The sequence below is a fragment of the Astatotilapia calliptera genome, chromosome 17 (genome assembly GCF_964374335.1).
Source record: "Astatotilapia calliptera chromosome 17, fAstCal68.1, whole genome shotgun sequence".
Classification (NCBI taxonomy): Eukaryota; Metazoa; Chordata; class Actinopteri; order Cichliformes; family Cichlidae; genus Astatotilapia; species Astatotilapia calliptera.
Window position 1 is genome coordinate 31,677,730 of NC_137438.1, and position 21,503 is coordinate 31,699,232.

At 43.9% G+C, this 21,503-nt stretch overlaps 2 protein-coding genes across 7 annotated transcripts; both read right to left on the reverse strand.

The window, feature by feature from the left end:
• Positions 1–3,561: 3,561 nt before the first annotated feature.
• On the reverse strand, positions 3,562–11,524 carry LOC113008689 (uncharacterized). Of its 3 annotated transcripts, XM_026146307.2 has the most exons (12): positions 11,082–11,523; positions 9,799–9,996; positions 9,340–9,717; positions 8,779–9,129; positions 8,319–8,693; positions 7,565–7,767; positions 6,944–7,045; positions 5,973–6,065; positions 5,450–5,560; positions 5,080–5,203; positions 4,623–4,868; positions 3,562–4,535 (listed from the first exon to the last, which is right to left on the reverse strand). In XM_026146307.2, the coding sequence occupies exons 1-12, from the start codon at positions 11,446–11,448 to the stop codon at positions 3,688–3,690; spliced, it is 3,396 nt and encodes a 1,131-aa protein (XP_026002092.2). In that variant the 5' UTR covers positions 11,449–11,523; the 3' UTR covers positions 3,562–3,687. The 3 variants fall into 3 exon arrangements, 2 of the variants coding, with proteins under 2 accessions (XP_026002092.2, XP_080147538.1); XR_013902635.1 differs by lacking the exon at positions 3,562–4,535 and having other exon boundaries at positions 4,733–4,868; positions 5,016–5,203; positions 11,082–11,524; XM_080291412.1 differs by lacking the exon at positions 3,562–4,535 and having other exon boundaries at positions 4,733–4,868; positions 5,072–5,203; positions 11,082–11,524.
• Positions 11,525–13,156: 1,632 nt separating this feature from the next.
• On the reverse strand, positions 13,157–21,040 carry LOC145421303 (uncharacterized). 4 transcript variants are annotated; one of them, XM_080291416.1, is made up of 7 exons: positions 20,839–21,040; positions 19,961–20,160; positions 19,670–19,762; positions 19,480–19,569; positions 19,233–19,343; positions 15,823–15,946; positions 13,157–15,665 (listed from the first exon to the last, which is right to left on the reverse strand). In XM_080291416.1, the coding sequence occupies exons 1-7, from the start codon at positions 20,861–20,863 to the stop codon at positions 13,978–13,980; spliced, it is 2,331 nt and encodes a 776-aa protein (XP_080147542.1). In that variant the 5' UTR covers positions 20,864–21,040; the 3' UTR covers positions 13,157–13,977. The 4 variants fall into 4 exon arrangements, with proteins under 4 accessions (XP_080147542.1, XP_080147541.1, XP_080147543.1 ...); XM_080291415.1 differs by having other exon boundaries at positions 19,480–19,572; XM_080291417.1 differs by having other exon boundaries at positions 19,480–19,572; positions 20,743–21,040.
• Between the last annotated feature and the right edge of the window lie 463 nt (positions 21,041–21,503).

Here is a 21,503-nt window from a genome sequence, read left to right on the forward strand (position 1 = left end):
GTCACTCCTTTATTTTTCTTTCCCCCTGGCAAACATTTCAATGTTGAATAACTGTAGGCTGTTGGTCTGCTGACATTACCACAACGTCGGTTCAAGGTGGTCATCCACCCATCCATCCATCAAAATTCCCTAACTCTCATGCTGCCATTATAATTACTAGAATAACAACTCAGAGGTGCAATCATAGCTTAAAAAGTGACTGTGTTAGTGTGGTGTTGTAATCAATCTTTATGTGATTCTCAATAAAAAGGCAAGACTCTTAACACAGTGATCTGTTTTCCACGTGTCCTATGCTTGTCGTATTTTTCTGACTACATTAGGCCACATATGTCCCTCCATTCATTCATCCACTGAGCTCCATTCAGCTGTGGGCTCTCTTTCAAACAAGGTCAAGTCATTACAACATATGATCTGAATGACTAAGAACCCGGAACAATCCTACATAGTCATATAGATGTCAACAGCAGCACACTTACCACGTGATTGGCTCTCTGAGTCAGTGTGGTTTGTTCTGTAAGATTCTGTCTAGAGGGGGGTTTCCATCTTATGAGGTCTCGGGGTCAGACAAGTGGTGAGCGGTTCTCCGCTGATCGCCCTCTGTGGCAGCTTGGAAGTAAGAGGTTGAGGTCAGCGGCAGTGAGGGGTGAATACTGTGTGGTCTACAGGATGGAAACAGTGTTGAGAGAGCTTTGGTATTGCAACTTTCCCAGTCATTATATGAGTCTTGGACTTTGAAATTGGAAACTTGAATTCCTGCCTTTTGGGTACATTTAGGTACAAAAAAAAGAAGCAAATATCTTGGGTCTATAGTGTGACTGCAATTTCTTCTGTGCAATAAGCTGGCTGATTAAGAGTTCTTATATTTGCGTGGACAGTGTATGTTGGCTTAGCTAAATCAGACAGTCATTCCTCATCTTAGCAATGAGAAGGCCCCAGAAGCTGAGCAACCCAATCTCCCATGGCATCTTGCTTCTCAGCAAGCTCACCTTGCCTATAAACTCGGGGTTTCTCTTGTTTTAGTAAGTGAAAACAGGGGGACAAAACTGAGGAGCAAATGCAGGCATAATTCAAGAGTCGCAGAATGTCGGCCCAGACGATCCTCTCCCTCTCAAAGCAGGACAAAATGTCTCTATTAGAGACGGAGGCAAAACAAACTTATTTTTATTGACTTTAAATATCTCTGCCAATATTCCAAAGATAAAGTGATGCTACTAAAAAGGATTTTATAATTTCCCACCCTCTTACTTGATGTTTAGCAGTCTGGGAGACCAACACTTCTGGTTTCAAACCTCCTGGTGATCAGTTAATCAATTAACAGCACCTGGCTGCTACTTACCCTCTTAATTCCTGTGGAAGCAGTAAAGGTGTACCTATTAATTATTTATACTGCATTTAACGCCCATCTACTTGAAATTATATCAAGAAATATTAAATATATGGTTGCTTTTTGGTTTGAGTTCTTGCGTAAACAACATTGATCATACAAACTACACTTACCATGGTTATGTTAAGTATGACATGTATTTGTGTGTCTGTCTTTATGTAATGGTCGTGTAGCCCAGTTTCTGGAAATAAGCAGAATGCGTAGGAGGTGCCAGGTGCTGTCAGGTGTCAATTTCACACCAAATTTCACACCCTGCTCAACATTTTCTAAAGACCACACAGGTAAATAAAAATAAACAGTCTTATAAATCTGTAAGCAAAACAGTTCCTTCCAATATTTTTCATGAAAACATCATTTCTTTCAACTCCTAATAAAATCCTTTTTGGAGTTCATGGCTGCGACTGTATATTCCACTGGCTAAAGATGAGACGAATCTGTCTTGTGTGGATGCTTCACCACATTTGAGGCTGTAATATCTTCAAGAATGTGATTTACAAACAGGTGGGTATCAGTTTTTAACATGACCAGTATTTGTGGTATGGTTTGGGGGTTTGGTAATTTTTCATAATGGGCAAATTGAAAAATGTTGCAGCTCTGTTGTGTCAAATCAAGAGTCTTCATATGCATTGCTGCTACAGCTTCTATATCTATTCCCAATGTCACCCATAAACATCCATAAATCTAAATTTTAGGCATCAAAAAACTGGATTGTTGTGGTGGTTAAGGTTTCAGTCATCCTGTGTGGACTGATGGGAGCAGGCCTTGCTATGACAAGTTCCGTTCATCTGTTCTGGATCGTCAATGCAGACGTTTTGTATTCAATGAGTCCCCCCCCCCAGGTGATATGTATATTCTTCTTACCCTGCTGGGTGACCCGGTACTGGGCCTGTTGTGGCTTTGTGTTGGGTGTATTGCTAAGAACTCTGGGTGGGGAACCTCTGATAGGCCTACCTTACGTCCTGCCTCTGCCATGGGACAACATCCAGGAGGACGGCCACCAATATCACCTGTTTTCTTTTCGCACTGCCATTATGCTCATCAACACTGGAACTATTTTACTAATATCACAGCTCACTGAGTGGCTGTATGAGAAGAGCTTTCTGAAAACGAATCCTCATACCGACTACAACATAAACTACACAGCACCAGTCCTGGTGTCTCAGTGTCTCACTGATCCTCTTAAAAGCACTAAAGAAAGGGAAAATTGTTGTGATGCAATTTTCATGGCAGGAAATAAGCACAAGTGGAAAACAGGCCTCTGAAATAAATCATTTGGAGACCTAAGAGTCACATATGTTTCACATTTTTCAAACTGCTAAAATTTATTAATGTTTTTATTATACAGATTGTTTCAGAACGACATTTGGTTGTGCATTGTGAATTTCTTTGTGTCTTGTTTTCCTTTGAAAACGTGTTGATGAGACAAAGAGAAGCAGCGGATCAGACGTTGAATCAGAGATCAAGAACATCTGTGGAGAATCTTGATTTAGATATTAGATAGTTGACTATTTAGAGATTTTGTCCTTATAATTTGGCTGAACTTACCTTCTGATAACTATACACTTATGAACCCAAATAAAATTGAGATTTAAACTTTTGTTATTTGATTTTTACTCAAAGTAGCAACAGCTACTTTTCATTAACAAATAACTTCAGTTTGTAGCTCACACAAACTTTTAAAGTTACCTGTGTGCTAACTGGACTGTTTATGGAATATTAGCTTTACATAGTTTTCAAAAACATTTGCCTAAAACCCAACAGCTCCCCAGTTTGAGACCAGGAGGAGACACAAAATGTGCCCTCTGTATTACAGAAGTAGCCGAAAGAAACACAGAGTTACATCGTTTCCAACAATTAAGCTGGTTCTTTAAGCAATAGTGGAGTTATATAAGTGAATGAGAACTTTTAAACTCAACTGCTGAAACTAAAATATTTTACACTGCCATTTTTTTAAAGGAGACCTATTATGCTCATTTTAAGCTCCATATTTTTTATCATAGATACTGTTAGAGCAGCTTTGAATGACTTGTAGTTGAAAATATACGTTATATATCTCTGTGCAGCCTCTTAGTTTAGTCACTGTTAGCTCTCTGTTGGCTCCTCTGACTGTTTGCCCCTTGTGGGTTTGCTCTAAATGACATCATAAAGATCCAAGAGAGGAAAAAAAAACCCATTGGTGCAAGCCAAGCATTTATAGCAGTCTAAAGCCTGAGGTTTTGGCTTCTTTGTCTGTTTGAAGGCTGACCTCACAACTTGAAAATTTGGACAGAAAATAAGTGGTAGCATAATAGGTCCCCTTTAACTCATTTGTGAGTCTCAGCATGTGTTTTGAAAGTTTCCTCTTGCCGGAATATTTTACCACACTTCAAACACTGGAAAGACTTTTTGCTTGAGTGTATCACCAGGTGTCTTTTCTGTGCTCTCAAAGTGCGGAAGGACTTCGGACACAGCGAGCACCTATAAGGACTCTCCCCCGTGTGCTGGCGGGTGTGAACAGTCAGCAGGCACTTTGCGATGAAGCCTTTCCCGCAGTGTTTGCACGTGTACGGCCGCTCGCCTGTGTGAAACCTCATGTGAAGCCTCAGCTCCCCAGAGGACAGAAAAGCCTTCCCGCACTCGGTACACAGATAGTTCTTTTCCCCTCGGTGCATGCGCATGTGTCTCGACAGATGCTGGATTGATGTTTTTCCGCATATGGGACATTTGTATCGGCGGTCTCCTGTGTGTATACGGACGTGCAGAGCAAGGATATTTGAAGACCTAAAGCCTTGACCACAGTACGAACACAGATATGGAGTCTCGCCTGTGTGAATCCGACGGTGCACTGTCAGCGACCACTTGGAGGAGTACTTCTTGTCACACTTGTCACAGTGGAATGGAAGAGTGTGTGTTTTAATGTGGCTGGTTAGGGCTGATACATCCTTAAAGACCTTCCCGCAATACTCACAAGTGTCCGTTATCCTCCTCATCTTAGGAGTGAACGTTTGATCTTTGACTCTCTGAAAGACGCAGTCTTTCCCAGGATCTGTGATGGGATTAGATTCCTGGATCAGATGCTCTTCTCTGATGTGCCTGAGAAGTCCTGACACATGGCTGTCAGAGTAGGGACACAGAGAGCAGGTCTGCAGCTGCAAAGGTGCACAATTTAAATCTGAAAATGGGAAGATAATGAGGACTCATAAGAATGTGGAAATTCAATGGAAAACAGTTATTCTCAAAGGCGTCAGTGCTTGCATACCTGAGCAGTATGAAGATGCCATGCCATCGCTTTGTTCATGTTTTAACTTTAGGCCTTTAATTTCTTTCTCACAGCCCTTCACAGGTGCTTTGCAATCAGCTGGCTCTTCAGCCTCGCTGTAATCAGACTGTCTTTCATCTTTGCTGCTTGAAAGCTCATCCAGTTGTGCTGAAACATGCTGGAAGTTTCCTTTGGGATTAAACAACAGCTTTGGCAAAAACATATTCTCGTCAGCCTGAGAGCAGCCTATGAGAGACAGAAAAACTCACATTAAATACTGATGTGCAGCCTTCCTAATACAAGTTTTGTTGTATTCCAATAGATTTAACTTCTGAATAGTTTTATTTCCAGGCTGAAAATTTAAAACTTGAGTTAATTTTGAAGCTTATTTACTTATCAACAGTTTAGCAAGCCCAGTCAGCTGATCATATTTTAACCAGGGTAGTAACCTATTCACATTTGCTTCCGTTTCCTGACTGTTGCTGATGGAAGTTCAGTAGCGCCTTTAGCTGATCAGGTTCCAGAATAAGCCGTGCACATTCTTCTGTGACAGAGGGAGCGGAGCTGAGCCACTGTGCAGTCTGTGAAAGGTTTGCAAAACACTTCATGAGAATGCGGTGCTGTCCCGTATTCAGTAAGTGAAAATAAAATAAAAAAATTAATTAATTAATTAATAAAAAACAAAAAAGAGAGAATGCGGTGCACAATCAACAGAATAAAGCATGCTGACACATCGCTGATCAATTTGTATTCAGTAGTTTGCTTAAGGTCATGGAGCACTACAGTGTGTGTGTATTGATATGAAAGACCACACATTTAAACCTTACCTGTCTAATATCAGGGATTGGTAAGAGATTATCCAGCCTGGAGATGAATTTCCACACCAAAGCTTGCAATGTGACATCATACTGTTTGCCATAGTATATGGAGAAGACCTCCTAGAACAAATGGGAAAAAGGTCATTTCATCTCACTTTACCAAATTTGAAACAACTCTCCAACTCAGATTTGTCCAGTGGATAAACCCTTCTTCACAGGAATTTTGCAAAATGTCTGGATAATCCAGTTAATCAAGATAATCTAGTTTTCTAGTTAAAAAAACATCATTCTTCCATAATGATAGCAAGGACTGGAAATCTTTGTGTAATTCCTATTAAGACGTGTATCTTTGTCCTGGATGTTTTTCATGAAAGTCTGAGATGGTAAAGTGGAAAGAATTGAACTAACAAACTGAAACATGAACTTGTTGCAAAAACTGAAATGGAAAAAATAGTTGAGCTCTTTCTTCTCAAATAAAGTTCACTCATTACATATTTTTCAATTATGATAACTGTGTTACTGTGCGTCTCACCTTATAAAACCTCTGTCTCTCCTCTGGGTCCTCCAGTATGGCATGAACAACCTCCACAAAGTTGGACTTTGAATTTTCCAACTCGGTGGCATCCTGTCAAATGGTGTCAAAGACAAACATGTTTAACATGTATATGCTGGGTTCTTTAAACATAAAAAATTGTAATCATTTGATAATTGATAATGGAGTGTGAGAAATGTGCTGAGATCTGGTCAATGTGTATTATAGCTGAAGGACACAGCCCACAGTCTCAGGATTAAACATTTGGAGGCTACTTTTAATTTGTACAGAAATATTAAATAAACAGAGTTTTCAATTTGAATATGTGAAAGTAAACTAGGATTTTAAAAAACAAACAAACATCAAAAGAGTTTATTCAAAGCTCAAAAGCTCAGTGAAACATCAGTAATAAATATGCTATGAAAAAAGCAGGGAAAAAAATCAAAGAAGCTCAGCATAACTGAACAAACATGGGACCAACGCTGATCTTAAATCGGAAAGGCGTGTTCAGTGTCTCAGGCGAAGTATAGACTAGCCCTACTTTTTAAATGTTCAAGGGGGTTAAGGAAGGAATGTTACTTAATTTGAGCAGGCAAAGAGCAAAGGTGCAAAATAGGGGTGCAAAGACTGAATGAATGCATGTTATACACATGTTAATTTACCATTTGATAACAACGGGGCATCCATTTAATGACCACTGTGCTTGCAAAATGGGAAATCGAAATAACTAATGCGACTACTTCTTTGTTGTTTGCTTATTTTCATATTTCACTAAGGTCAGTTGAGAAACACGATTGTTTCTGATTTAAAAAACATGTTGCTCAAAGTTACTAAAAGCTCAAGGCTTTCAGAAAAGAGCTGGAAGCCAACCTAATTTCATCATTTGTGCTAAATTCTTTGGTAAAGACGTTTTTAAAAGTCTGAAAGAACATAAAATGTATACAGAGTGAAACTGTACCCGAGAAACCTACCTCCTGTTCACAGCTTAAGGTGAGGTCTCGGATGACATTCAGGTGGGGCTGGATATTCAGCAGGTCAGTCGTGTTCTCGTTGAGACACAACTCCAGCACAAGCTGAAAGAGACATTTTCAAATGCTAATTAATGATCTACACTATCCATCCATCCATCCATTCGCTTCCGCTTATCTTTTTCAGGGTCGCGGGGGGTGCTGGAGCCTATCCCAGCTGTCATAGGGCGAAAGGCGGGGTACACCCTGGACAGGTCGCCAGTCTGTTGCAGGGCTAACACATAGGGACAGACAACCATTCACACTCACATTCACTCGCACATTCACACCTAGTGACAATTTGGATTAATCAATTAACCTATCCCCACAAGCTGCATGTCTTTGGACGGTGGGAGGAAGCTGGAGTACCCGGAGAGAACCCACGCAAACACGGGGAGAACATGCAAACTCCACACAGAAAGACCCCGGCCTGATGGTGGAATTGAACTCAGGACCTTCTTGCTGTGCGGCAACAGTGCTAACCACCGTGCCACCGTGCTGCCCTTGATCTACACTAATTAAGTATTTTTCCCCTTAGTTTGTTGTTGAATATTCATAAAATATACTCTAATGTGGGCCTCTCACCCTGGCTCTCAGTCTGAGTAGGAGTTGCACTCTCTCTCTGGTTGTCAGCAGCTCTGGAGCCACCTCCGTCACTAACTTCACCAGCTCCTCCACCTTTCTGTACTGCGCCACATTACAACACTGAACCACCTGCCAGGCAAAGGCGCACATCAGTCGCAGAGTTGGAACGAGGAGGCACAACGAGGAGACGGACAAACGGCAACCTGCAGAGAGAATAAGAAAGACTGAAAAATCTAAATTAACAAACAAACGAAATTGGCATATTTAATTATCAAGCTATTATTTTGTGTCTGTAAAGTCTAAAAAGAGCATGTTTTAAATTGCAGGAAGTGAAAGCGGAGTTAGTGGATTGAGAAAAGGTTATTTGATGTGTATGAAAGCAGGGGGGGGGGCTTTGAGATTTGCTCCCTGGCTTGTTTTTAATTATTACCGTGTTACAACAAGGTTGTTTGGAATTCACAGGGTGAATGCTTTGCAGGAATGCAGCGTTGAGTTTCTATTCATGGATCCTGCATAGTTTAGGTGGAGCTGATCTTGCTTAAGAGGTGTCTTCAGTTGTGGAAGGTCATTTAATCCGTAAACAATTAATTGTAAAAATAACACAAATATTTGATCGTACTGTAACTCACTTTACTGAAAGCTACAGCAAATTTAGTCATCTTGGCTGCGATAATCCCTTCCACACAGAGACCCACATCCCATCATGTTTACTGCAGCTGCCACTGTAAAGTGAATAAACAGGAGCTCATTTTACCCTCCGCTGTGTCAGGTAGGCTCTGCTGTGATGTCTGCAGAGATGCACGCTGTGAATCTCTGACTGGTTTAGTTTCAGTCTCTGTCTTGCTGCGACTGAGGACTTTATCCATGATGGCAAACCATCTGCTTTTTTGCTTTTCCGGGTCTTCCTGTGCCTTGATCCTTCTGTACTTTTGTGTCAGGAGTGCTATTTTCGACCTGCATTGACTCGTGGTCTTATCAAAACCCTGAGTGGCGAGCTCGGAGCTCAGCTGAGCAAAGGCTCTCTCGTTTCTCGGATTTGATCGAAGCTGCTCCTGGATGCTTTCCTCTGCCCATCGACTGAGCAGAACTCTGACTTCGTCTGGTGTCCAAACAGCCCGCAATTTATCTGCTGGAATCAAAAAAAGAATATAGCAACAGATCAGCAAATTTTTTTCTGCACAAAACTATTTATTATTACGTTTTAAACAACTTACCATCCACGTGCTCATGTTCTGTTGATTTAGGCTTTTTCTGCACAACGCATAAATTCACCTCTTTCAAAGTTGCTCCATCAGCGTCAAAAACACTATCCAAAATAGCAAACCAGTCGCCTTTAACAACTCCATATAGCTCCATGTGCTTAATTTTTTTGTACTCCTCTTTAAGCTCATTCACTTTGACGCTGCACTGACGTGGTGTCTTGTTAAACCCCACCAGTGATAGCTCACTGCTGAGGTACGTGAAAACCTGATCGCTCGCTGCGGTGAGAAGCTGTTTCTGAATGTTTGGTTGTGCCCAAAGTGTCACCAGCACTTGGACTTCATCAGGCAACCACAGCGTTTCATCTGAAAATGCACAGAAATTTAAGAATAAAAAAAAGTGCATGAATTATGACTTATGTTTACCTAAGAAACACAAAAATATTATTTATTATAGAATTAAAAGTAATCAATTTGAGAGATAACTTGTCAAAACCACAGTTATGAGGACACAGTTAGGTCAATAACTACTCTTAATGGTAGGAGTTATTTCATAGTAGTTTATTTCCAACTTACCATCTGTATCCACATCCAGGGCAATGGCCTGTACAGCTAGGGAGTGCACTGTAGAGGAATTCTGCACTGTCTGTGAACGCTTTGCTGTGAGAGCCTGGGAACTGAGGACTTCATCCATAATGGCAAACCACACACTGCTGCTTCCACCCCTGTATTGGCCGTTCTTGATCCTCTTGTACTCCTGCTTTAGCTTTTTGATCTTCTCCCTGCATTTCTTTGGTGCTTTGTTAAAACCGAGCAAGGCCAGTTTGGAACTGAGACAAGTGTAAACTTTATTATTTCTCACGTTGAGGAGAAGCTCCCGTTGAACCTCGGGGTTTGCCCAAAGCGTCAGCAATGCTTGGACCTCTTTACTCGACCAACAACACAAGGGGGTGTCTGTGAAAGTAACAGAAAATTATTTATTCAAGCCGTAAAGCAGCCTTACTTGTAAATATGTTTGGCTTGATAACTACTTGCCTTTGATTGACGTTTGTACAGCAGTGGAGGTGACTGGATTGCTTGTAGAAGGACCATCAAATTCATGAAGCTGAACAGAATAGAAAGAAGATACTTGTGGAATCCCTGCAGGACAAGCTTTTGGTCTGGGCAGAGTGAGTTGCAGTGAATGGGTGGATGTCGTACAGCTTTCTGGAGTGTCTGTTACAGCGGGTGGACCTTAAAGAGACAAATAACTAATTAAAATTGGCAAAACTGGGAAGTTAATGTGTTATTCAGTACTGTCCAAAAGTCTTGAGCCACCCTCAGTTTCTTTGTTTTTCTATGTAAGTGCCTTCTCTCTCAAATTCACGCACATTCATAGTCCGATGGATGCATCGGAGAGCAACTTGGGGTTACTCCAAAGACATTTGGCATGCAGACTGAGGATTGATCATTAGAAAGAGTAGTAGCTCTACCTCATGAGCTACAGGCACCCCATATAAGGCATAACAGAGTTTGTACAGTTCTAAGGTGCTTGAAAGTCAATATTTGATATGACCATCTTTATGGGTGATCGTGGCTCAAGAGTTGGGAGTTCGCCTTGTAATCGGAAGGTTGCCGGTTCGAGCCCCGGCTTGGACAGTCTCGGTCGTTGTGTCCTTGGGCAAGACACTTCACCCGTTGCCTACTGGTGGTGGTCAGAGGGCCCGGTGGCGCCAGTGTCCGGCAGCCTCGCCTCTGTCAGTGCGCCCCAGGGTGGCTGTGGCTACAATGTAGCTTACCATCACCAGTGTGTGAATGTGTGTGTGAATGGGTGGATGACTGGATATGTAAAGCGCTTTGGGGTCCTTAGGGACTAGTAAAGCGCTATATAAATACAGGCCATTTACCATTCCTCAACACACCTTTTACTCTCTTACGCAAGCCTTCTTTTGGAAATTAAATGAAGAAAAAAACTTTTCCTCTGAATATGGTCAGGTCTGGATTTAAAATAAGTGAAAAAGCAGCCAGTGCCCAGAGAAAAAGTTCAGAAAACCTGGAAAACTGTTGCTAAAGACCACTTTTTAAAAAAAATTAAGAGGTGAGGAGTGACTCAAGCCTTTTGCACAGTAATGAGCAGCAAAAACATTAAACAGAAACTATAACAAAACAGCTTGCATCAAGTTCAACAGCTCAGTATACTAAAATACAATATAACATACAAAAACAAACTAAACAGACAGTAAAATAGAGAAGAGAAGCAAGAATCCATATAAAATCTAACTGCTGTTAGTATTTGCTGTACTTTGCATCTGTATTTAATTTATTTCTCTCCAACTTACTTGCTTCCACATCAGGAACCATGACTTCCAGTACCACAGAAGACGGCCGCTCTCTGCTCTGTGTCCGGGCACTCTTGTCACCCATGATAGTGTCCATAGCATCATACCACCTGAAGGTCTTTGTGACTGCCTCACTCCTTTCACCGTGTCTCCTCGTGTTTCTGTATTCCTGTTTAAGTTTCTTTATCTTGGCTCTGCACTGTTTAGCAGAGCGGCTTATTCCCAGAGCAGCCAACCTGCCTGACATCTCCCTGTAAACGGTCTCGTTTCTGAAGGATTCCTCCAGGTCACGCTGGATTTTCTCCTCTGACCACACACCGATAAGCGCTTGGGTCTCTTCATGAGACCAGTGCACCAGCGGCTCCATGATCTCTCCTTTCTTGCAGTTCAGAAATCCAGAGCAACTAAGAGAAGCTGGAATGTTTTCACTTTTTTTTTTCAACATGGCGCTCCTTCCTCCTGTCGCCCAAATGACGTCACCTCATTGGAGCCAGTGAAGTGGAGCGTTGCCTAGATACGGCTCGGCTGAGGGCGGAGATAGTGGTTGATTACGGTTTGGCTCGTATAGCGGACCAGAGGCGTGCCATCCTGGGCCAGTGGAAATGCGCGGTTAGGTGCCACATTGGTGACGGAAACCGCCCCGTAGTTATGGACTGAACTGAGACCAGTGTTGCCAACTTAGCGACTTTGTCGCTATATTTAGCGACCTTTTTTCTAAAAAGCGACTAGCGACAAATCTGGCGACTTTTTCTGGTGTTATTGGAGACTTATTTATGACGACTTTTTGGCGTGAAAGCGCATATCGCTCTTACTCTCAATAAGCAGGGGGTGCTGCTGCGGTGGGCACCTCGCCCGTGCCAAAGCTCACAGGCCAAGGATAGTCCTCCCCCAGCGGCTATCAGGGCAGGAGATGTTCACACCTATGCGTCCAAACTGCAAATGAATCGCGCATGAGCGAAGCCGCTGCTCCCGCACTGACTGTAATGCAGTCAGTTCTTCTTTTACTGTTATGTTGTTTTGTGGACCACAAGGTTTATAACTACTTATAAACACACACACACACAAGGTAACGCCACCAGAGTGCCTATTTCGGGTCACTTTTGCCGGTCCAAGCCCGGAAAAGGAGCAGGGTTGGAATTGTTACATTAAAAAAAAACAATAATTGCTAAAATAAATTTAATTTGTAGTTCTAAATAAATTATAAATGCATTTAAGACGTTTTTTTACTGACTTTATGTCTCTTCCACGATATTATTTCTCTCTCCAACAGGGTAGGTTACAATACATTAGCATGACCAATTATATTAGCATGACCAATTATGCTAATTAGATGACGATGACGTCATTTAGCGACTTCTAGCGACTTTTAGGACAGCCAATAGTGATTTCCCTTACTGAGGAATTGGCAACACTGGACGGCACCGCGACAGGGCGTTTCCATGAAGTTAAAAAAGAGCAAGCGGCATCATTTTTCGGTTGGAAGTGGCACACTTAAAATCCGACGGTTTCTTTAGTTATGGTTCCGGCGATATATATAAATAAATAAAATAGGAGGACCTGTAAGCGGTTTTACCGTGCTGTCGTACAAATGGTTACAAGAAAGCGAGCTAGCTGTTCCTGGACCACTGTCTTTAATAGGAGGCTTACTATACAGTCACATAAAACTAGGTTTAAAACATTTTAACATGAATGGGAAACAGTTGCAGCACTTTATTGAAACATATGCAAACATACTTGGTAATATAATAAAAAAAAAAAGCAAAAAAAGACTTCAGACACAGTCTGAACTATATATAGTATATTACACTAAGAATATAAAACAATACTGAAACTAATTAAAAAAAATATACACTTAGTATAGTAGTTCAACACTACTAGTAAGAACTATAATAAATCTTCTGCCTGTATATTCAGATACACTAATAGAGGCATTTTTCTTTATTATAGTTATTTTGGTTTTTTTAAAGCATGTTGTTTACATACTAAAGCTATCTAAATTCAGGACATTCAGAAGACAGTACGGTGGGCATATTGTTGTTGTGAATTAAAATTTAACAAAATACACCAGTGAGAGATGTTTGCCACAAATATTTATTTTACTGAAAAACATCACAAAAAATACTGAGAGTAAGTATATTTCTTTGGGGGTTACATAAACAAAAATGGAATTCACAGAACAACCTCATCACATATTTGCATAAGGTTAAATGGTTGTGCACAGATGAAATAAAGGTCGTCTGTTTCTTGATATTACGTGAACACACACACACAAAACAACTATCAGTTTTAAATCACAAATACATGAATTATATCACTAAAACTATTTGAAAGGCTTACAGTTCATGTTTCATTTAAAAAAAAAAAAAAAAGCATGTGGTGGAAGCAGTTTTAATTACTAAAATTTCCACAAGAATAGGACAAGTTAAAATGTTTCGTGGCAACACTACAGCATTTTATTACACAGCAGTTTATCTACAGTCACATGCGCTGAAATACTTTTGTTTATATGATACTCATCTCTTAAGTGTTTGCTATATTTAGATAGCCTCTTCAATAGCATGATGCTGGGAAAACATTTTTATCAATGAACATGACTTTTTTTTCTACATAAAATGATTAACAACATTTTAATTCACAATCAGAAATGCTCTTGGCTACCTTAATTTCCAGATAATGTGACATTTTGGCTAACTTCATCACCTAAAGTTAATTTGTCACATTGCCTTATTTTAAGAACATAAACAGTGGATTCTTCATTAAGATGCTCCAGCTAGTCAGGCACTGATTATAGCACGCTATAACTCTGGTCTGTAGAGTCAATGATTCCTAACATCACTTTAATGACTCAGTGCCTCAACATTAAAACACTTTTATTGAAATGTCAGCGTTTCTTCAGTTAATAATCATCGCTGACCTCCTCTTCCTCATCAAACTTCCTCTTGAGGGAGAGCTTCTTTTGCTTACCCCTGTGCCTCCGCTTACCGGAGAAATCAGGGTTGGCTTCTCTTGTGTGCAGCTGTTCGTGTTTCTTCAGAAGTCCGGGGACAGAGAATCCCTTCCCGCATGTGTCGCACGTCCAGGGCTTCTTGCACGTATGTGTCCTTTTGTGGACGTTCAGGTGGGATGCCAGCTTGTAAGTCTTCCCGCACACATCGCAGCTGAAGGGCCGCTCATTGGTGTGCAGCCTGATGTGGACCTTTAGATTGCCAACCTGAGTGAAGGTCTTTTCACATATAGTGCACCGGTAGGGTCTTTCTCTGGTGTGGATCCTCAGGTGAACCCTCAGGCAGTACTTGCTGGAGAATTTCTTTTGGCAGACAGGACATGGGATCTTTGCTTTGGGGACATGGTCCTGCTGGTGTCTCTTCAGGTCAGACAAATAGACAAAGGTCTTTCCACACTGGGAACAGAGATACTGGCGGTCGCCAATGTGGTAGCCCATGTGTCTCTTCAGCAGGCTGGGGACGAGGAATCTCTTCCCGCAGCGCTCACACATGTGAGGGCGATCTCTGGTGTGCCAGCGCTCGTGGTTCGACAGCTTGAAAGCCGTAGGAAAAACTTTATTGCAGTGCTTGCAAGGAAACGTCATCTGGCTTGTGTGGCACTCCATGTGTCTTTTGAAGTAGGTGGACTGCGTGAAACCCTTGTTGCAGATGTTACAAAAAAATGGCTTTTGCCCACTGTGGGCGAGAATGTGCTTCGTCAGGCTCTGGAGTTTTGTGAAACACTTCCCGCACTGCCCACAAGCGTAAGGACGAGATGCGTTGTGGGTCTTGAGGTGGTTGTTTAGGAAAGCCTGTGTTCGGAAACTTTTGTTGCATGCTGAGCAGTGGAAAGGCTTCTCTCCTGTATGAATTCGTTCGTGGTCCATCAGCTTGGACTGATAGGGGAAGCTCTTATCACACACACTGCAAGTAAACCTGTCGCCCAGAGGCCTAAATTGCTTTTTTCTTCTTATGCTTGGCCTTGCGTCATCTCCAGCACTCAGCCTGGGTGGAGGAAGAGGTGGCAGGGCAGGGAGTGACAGAGAGTTGGAGGCTATCTGTGACACCCACTGATGCAAAGTGACACGCTGAGTCTGGGGCTTCTGGCCATCTTTTGTTCCCGCACCATCTGCATTTGGTAAAGTGGGAGCAGTTTTGCACGGCACCGTAACTACCCTGAAAGGGATTGATTTCAAAGGCAGTGGCTGTGGTGCTGGTTTCTCTGCTTCTGATGGTGGCGGTTGGGGTGCATTATTCTCTTTGCTCTGCGGAGTTGGAGCAGGCTGTTCTTGTGCAGAACTCTCTTTCTGCACCAAATTCTCCTTTTGAGCTGCTGTTGTGACACTCCTTTCCTTTGATGCAGAGCTATAAAGTGTTTTAAAATCATACCGCCCCCTGCGCGGAGGACTGTAAATGTTGACTGCTGGGCTGTCAGGGTCATCTGAAATTACAGCCACGTCTTCGGTGTCACTGACGGAAGTTTGGTTTGTTTCTTTAGCTGTGACTACTGTTTTTGGAGATTCTGGTGGTGGATCAACAGGTTTGGGCCGGAAGGCAAGTGAAGAGAGGACACAGTCGCCCACTGAAGACGAGATAGTGGCTGCACAAAAAGAAGTGCACATTTTTTAAATTGAACTGAACGAGTTATAATACCAACAAGCTTAGACACCCATATATCTGTTGTTATATTTTGATAAAAAAAGGAATAAAAATTAAAAAAACAAAAACTTTCAATCTTTACACAGCCTAAAGTATACCTTTAACACCAAGGAGTCCTTTGGCCTGCTGGTGTAGAAGGAGTGTCTTCAGATCCACTGGATCAGGGATAAAGCCTCCACATGCCTCCAGAACACTGGGCTCCGTTGAAATCATGGCACCAAGCTGAAGTTCAGGCATTAAAATTAATTAATGCTTCTTTCAGTTGCTTCCTTATAAGAAAAGACTCGGCACAGTGGATGGATGCACATTAGGGCTAGGCTATATCATACCGTTCACGATAATATCGGTGTAATTTTGGGCAACGATAGGAAAATGAAATATCGCGATAGAATATGGGTAAAACACGCATGCACACTAGGTTTGCATACGCAAATGGCGGCGACGTAGAATGTGAAAAGCGAAAGCGGATCGTTAAATGAAACGGATGAACCAGAATTGGTTTGTAAAAATGCTGCAACTTCAATGGTGTAGAACTGGTTTGGCTTTCGTCCGTCAGATACACAACAAAGCACTATTTTTGGTAGCGCATGCTAGCGGGCCGTCGTTATTACCGTGTTTTTTGGAAAATACGACACACTTAAAATACATCCTTTGATTTTTTCTTAAAATCGACAGTGCCCCTTATAATCCCGTGTGCCTTATGTATGAATTCTGGTTGTGTTTACTGACCTTGAAACGATTTTATGTCGTACATGGCGCTCGAAAATCTGTCAAATGTTTTAGTACGACTTTGCTAAGCTACGAACCCGCACCGCTTGATGGATTGTCGGAGCGTAGGCAGGCGCCTCGCGGAGTGATACGTACTGTGCTTCAACACAATATTACCGTATGTGGCGGGGCGTGGCCTGCGGTGCCGTGCAGAGGAGGCGGACGCACCTGCACGGCATCCGCAATCACGCCCCGCCGAATTAAATATTGTACTGGGTCCTGTGGTTGGGTTGTTGGTGTTATGTTGAGCTGGAAGCGGGAGAGCTGCAGCTCTGAGTGCGAATGTACAGCAACCGTGTAGGGATTAATAAAAGCATCAAAATGCCACTGGGTCTGCCGTGGTCGTTTACAGTGGTGCCGAAACCCAGGACGGGAGGCACGGCAGATCCAGGAGTGGGCCAGCAGAGGGAGGACCTGGCGAGAATGGTGGCCGAGCTGGCGGCCACGCAGCAGGAGCAGGCGGCGGTGTGGCGCCGCAGGCGGGAAGAGCTGCAGGACCAGACCGAACGCCACCTGCAGAGGATGGAGAATCTGGCGGCGCTGATCCGGTCCTGCCCGACACCACCGCCACCCCCACCGGCGCTCCCCAATGGCGCTGGAGTGGAGGAGATCCAGTCCGTGCAGGCGCCCGTGCCGGCCCCCAGGTTGCGACCAACTAGCACGCAGCCTGCCACAGCGCCTGTCCCCACACCTCGCGTGGGAGCCGCAGGGGCTCTGCAGGGCCCGGTGCCCGTTCCTGCGCCTCGGAAGAAGGCGGCGGAGCCGGCAGCGGTGGAGGCGGCGCCCGAGGAGCCGCTCCAGCCGGGAGAGACAACAGTGGAGGCGGCGCCCGAGGAGCTGCTCCAGCCGGTAGAGGCAGCGCCGGAGGCGCAGCGAGGGGAGCTGCTCCAGCCGGCAGCGGTGGAGGTGCAGCGTGAGCTGCTCCCACCGGGAGGGGCGGAGAAGCCGCGGGATAAGTCGGTGGCTGTTGGTACGGTCGTGCGCCCCAGCTCGCAGGCGGCTGGGCAGATGTCCGGCAGGCACTGGCCTCTGGTGGAGGTGAGGCCGCTCTGCTCACCCCGCTAACCTCGGGCTTCGGTGGCGCGGACTCCCTTAGCACGTGCACCACCGACTTATCCCGCGGCTTCTCCGCCCCTCCCGGTGGGAGCAGCTCACGCTGCACCTCCACCGCTGCCGGCTGGAGCAGCTCCCCTCGCTGCGCCTCCGGCGCTGCCTCTACCGGCTGGAGCAGCTCCTCGGGCGCCGCCTCCACTGTTGTCTCTCCCGGCTGGAGCGGCTCCTCGGGCGCCGCCTCCACCGCTGCCGGCTCCGCCGCCTTCTTCCGAGGCGCAGGAACGGGCACCGGGCCCTGCAGAGCCCCTGCGGCTCCCACGCGAGGTGTGGGGACAGGCGCTGTGGCAGGCTGCGTGCTAGTTGGTCGCAACCTGGGGGCCGGCACGGGCGCCTGCACGGACTGGATCTCCTCCACTCCAGCGCCATTGGGGAGCGCCGGTGGGGGTGGCGGTGGTGTCGGGCAGGACCGGATCAGCGCCGCCAGATTCTCCATCCTCTGCAGGTGGCGTTCGGTCTGGTCCTGCAGCTCTTCCCGCCTGCGGCGCCACACCGCCGCCTGCTCCTGCTGCGTGGCCGCCAGCTCGGCCACCATTCTCGCCAGGTCCTCCCTCTGCTGGCCCACTCCTGGATCTGCCGTACCTCCCGTCCTGGGTTTCGGCACCACTGTAAACGACCACGGCAGACCCAGTGGCATTTTGATGCTTTTATTAATCCCTACACGGTTGCTGTACATTCACACTCAGAGCTGCAGCTCTCCCGCTTCCAGCTCAACATAACACCAACAACCCAACCACAGGACCCAGTACAATATTTAATTCGGCGGGGCGTGATTGCGGATGCCGTGCAGGTGCGTCCGCCTCCTCTGCACGGCACCGCAGGCCACGCCCCGCCACACCGTATTTTGTGTTTATCACCTCTTTTTAAGTTTTGTGGATGTTATACATGGTTATGCTGAGGATATGTCGGCCAATTTCCACTGGAAATGCCTTTTGGTTAAACTGTCAGCGAGGAATTTGCACTGTTACATTTTTATATAACTTTAATGCACATAAAAAACAGCTGCTTGTTTAAGTGAAAATACATTGATGGGGTTTTTTCCACTAATAAAGTTGTGGAGTTGTAAAGTATTTTGTCTAGTGTCAATTATATCGTTATCGCAAATTTTCAAATGTATATCGTGATAAATATTTTTGGTCATATCGCCCTGCTCTAATGCACATATTTGATTTGGCACAGATTTTTATACCGGATGCCCTTTTTGACACAGCCCTTCCAGGGATTTGAGTCTACATTTGTCTACATTTTCACATTAGACAAATAAAAACCTTTAAATAGAGACTTTAAAATTTCTGTTATCAGTGTCAAACAGACAGACAATTAATTTTCTAACTCTGACCTACATTTATGATAAAAAATAATTAGGTGCTCCATTATCCATGGCGTAGAGACGTACAGCAGACACCCTAGCGTGTCTGGACACTTTAATGAGTGTTAAGATGAATAAGAATTATATTCTGCTTTAGTTGTGGCCAATTACGGAACCGGATAAACACTCTGAAAGTCTGCAACAGCATGTTTTGCAACTGAATTTAGATCCTGAGAAAAGACATGTCGGATCTCTAAAAAGTAGCCCACCCTGCTGTGAGAGCCCTGGGATAAATGTCATAAATGTATCACAAAGGCATACCTGGGACAAATTGGGCATAGGAAGAAGTTGCTCCAGCTTGCACACTAAGCCTGCAATCAGAGTCTGCAGTGCTGTGTCAAACTTTGTGCCATACTGAACAGGGAACACTTCCTATTGAGGGAAAAAAAAAATGTTTAACCATGTTGTAAACAGTAAATGGCATATCTCTAAACACTATACTGACAACAAAAGAGGAAATACAAGGGTTACAACCAGTGCCTGTATAATACCACATTAGCATGTTTACCCTGAAGAAGCGCTTCCTCTCAGTAGGGTTTTTAAGCAGATTCTGGACCAGTACCATGAAATTTGTTTGCGATTTCTCCACTTCTGCATCCTTCTGCAGCAGAGGAAACACTTAAACTCAGATTTAATCCACGCATTTAAAAAAAATTGCAAATGAAACTTTCAAGCAGAATAGTTTTTTGCACACCTACCCCTGATAATGTGGAGACCTTTAATTTATTTATAAGAGTCTGTATCGCCTTAGAATCCGGTGGACCGTCTTTACGAAGCAAATCCAAAATGATCTGCAGCACAAGAGCACATTAGTCACCATACAGATTGTATTAACTGCCCCCCGCCACCACCACCAATTGTAGTGTAAAGGAGGCTTGTAAAAAATAAATAAATAAAAAAATCACTAATCTAGACTCATACAATTTATGGATTACTCTCAGCTTCATAATCATCAACTAGCATTTGATGCAGACACACAAACAGCTCACCCTTGCTCTCAGCCCCAAGATCAGCTGGGCAGTCTGTTTGAAACTCATGAGGTCAGGAACAGTCTGTACCACCATGGTCACGAACTCCTCCACTTTCCCATACTGCTTAACGTTTTTCTGCCGTACGACCTGCCAGATGTACGAATACGTCAGCTGCAGAGGAGATGCCATAAGGCGAAGGGAGGCCAAGGGAAGGGCACCTGAAAACGAGTTTGAAAACATTACGTTGCACAATGTGGCTCTTACTGTGCTGTTATGAGGCCAATATTTTTAAAAAAAAAAAGTCATCTCCGGCATCCACACCCACAAACTTAGCACAAATCCGCCCTGTGTCAGTGATAGCAAATTGGCGAGTTTTGGTCATAGAAAAACTTCAGACGTTGTGCCATTTGTGGGGTTGTGCCATTGCTGCCTGTAGGGGGCGCTGTAGCGCAAGCGGGAGGCTTTTGAAGGCTGCAGAGAAGCCGCAGAGGGTCTGAAAAAGTGCACGCCTGCGTGTGCGTGTGCAATAGTGTAGAGAATGAGCGCCAATTTTCTGCAGAGCTGGATTCAAACTTCAAGTAGATGTTGGGCTCATCTTACCGTTATTCGTGGGAGTTAGCGTAAACGATAATATACAAAGACAAACGAGTGCATCCGGAGGATGGATGTTTTAATTTAAAAGCTTTAGCCTCCTGAGCTAGTTAGCCATGTAACTACTTGTCAAACAGCGCTCAAAAATATCCCGAGAGATGTAACTGCATTCAGGGTGGCTATAGGTTTAGAGGAAAGTGTCTGCTTACTGCAACAGATGGATGGCGTTGCATCTTCTTTTCTCACCGCCTGTCTCGGTGGCGGATAGCGACAGATAGCTTACAAGCGTTAGCTTAGCAACTTACTTGTAGTATGAGAGCGTTTTTCCATACTGTGCTCAGGATGCGTCACCACTTCAAGAGACGGTCAACCGACAGCACCAGACAGACTGTAACAGTTTAAATCGAAATGTAACGTTTTTAAAGTAATAAACCGTCTTTAGCTTGAGCGTCAAGCCAGGAAGAATAATGGCGACCGCTTAGCAGCGGCTTTCCAAAACAAAAGTCCGGGTACATCCGGCGGATGTTCCTAAACAATATAAAAGCACCAAAATCTTCATTGTTCAGGAGGAGGAAGAAAAACTATGAAAAGTTTCTTTCAATTATTACAATAGTGAGTCAATTGACAAGGAGGCGAGCTTCATATAATGAATCCAGTGCAGTGTAAACCAGCATTAGGAACAGGCTGTGTATAAATATTCAGTTGGAAATCTTTTTGTTTTTGACTGGGACAAAAGAGAAACAAAACAACCCCCCCCAAAAAAACAAAAAACAACTAGCTGCTCATATACACTCACTTGCCCCTTTAGTAGGTGCACCTGTTCAACTGACTGTTAACCCAAATATCTAATCAGGCAATATAAACCAAGCATTATATTGAGAGTCAACAAAGCAACGTAATATAAGTAACTTTTGCATGGTTTTTGCTACCAGACAGGTTGTTCTGAGTACAGAAACTGCTGATCTGTTGG

Excerpts from the sequence above, each read along its gene's own strand:
- LOC113008689 (XM_026146307.2), bottom strand. The coding sequence starts at position 11,448 with ATGGAGCCGCTGGTGCACTGGTCTCATGAAGAGACCCAAGCGCTTATC. Across the intron at positions 6,066-6,943 it reads CCTTAAGCTGTGAACAGGAG|GATGCCACCGAGTTGGAAAA; the intron begins GTAGGTTTCTCG and ends ACCATTTGACAG. Across the intron at positions 5,204-5,449 it reads CAATCCCTGATATTAGACAG|ACTGCACAGTGGCTCAGCTC; the intron begins GTAAGGTTTAAA and ends AACCTTTCACAG.
- LOC145421303 (XM_080291415.1), bottom strand. The coding sequence starts at position 20,863 with ATGGAAAAACGCTCTCATACTACAA. Across the intron at positions 20,161-20,838 it reads AAAACGCTCTCATACTACAA|GTGCCCTTCCCTTGGCCTCC; the intron begins GTAAGTTGCTAA and ends ACTCGTTTTCAG. Across the intron at positions 15,947-19,232 it reads CTATGCCCAATTTGTCCCAG|CTTGGTGCCATGATTTCAAC; the intron begins GTATGCCTTTGT and ends CCTGAACTTCAG.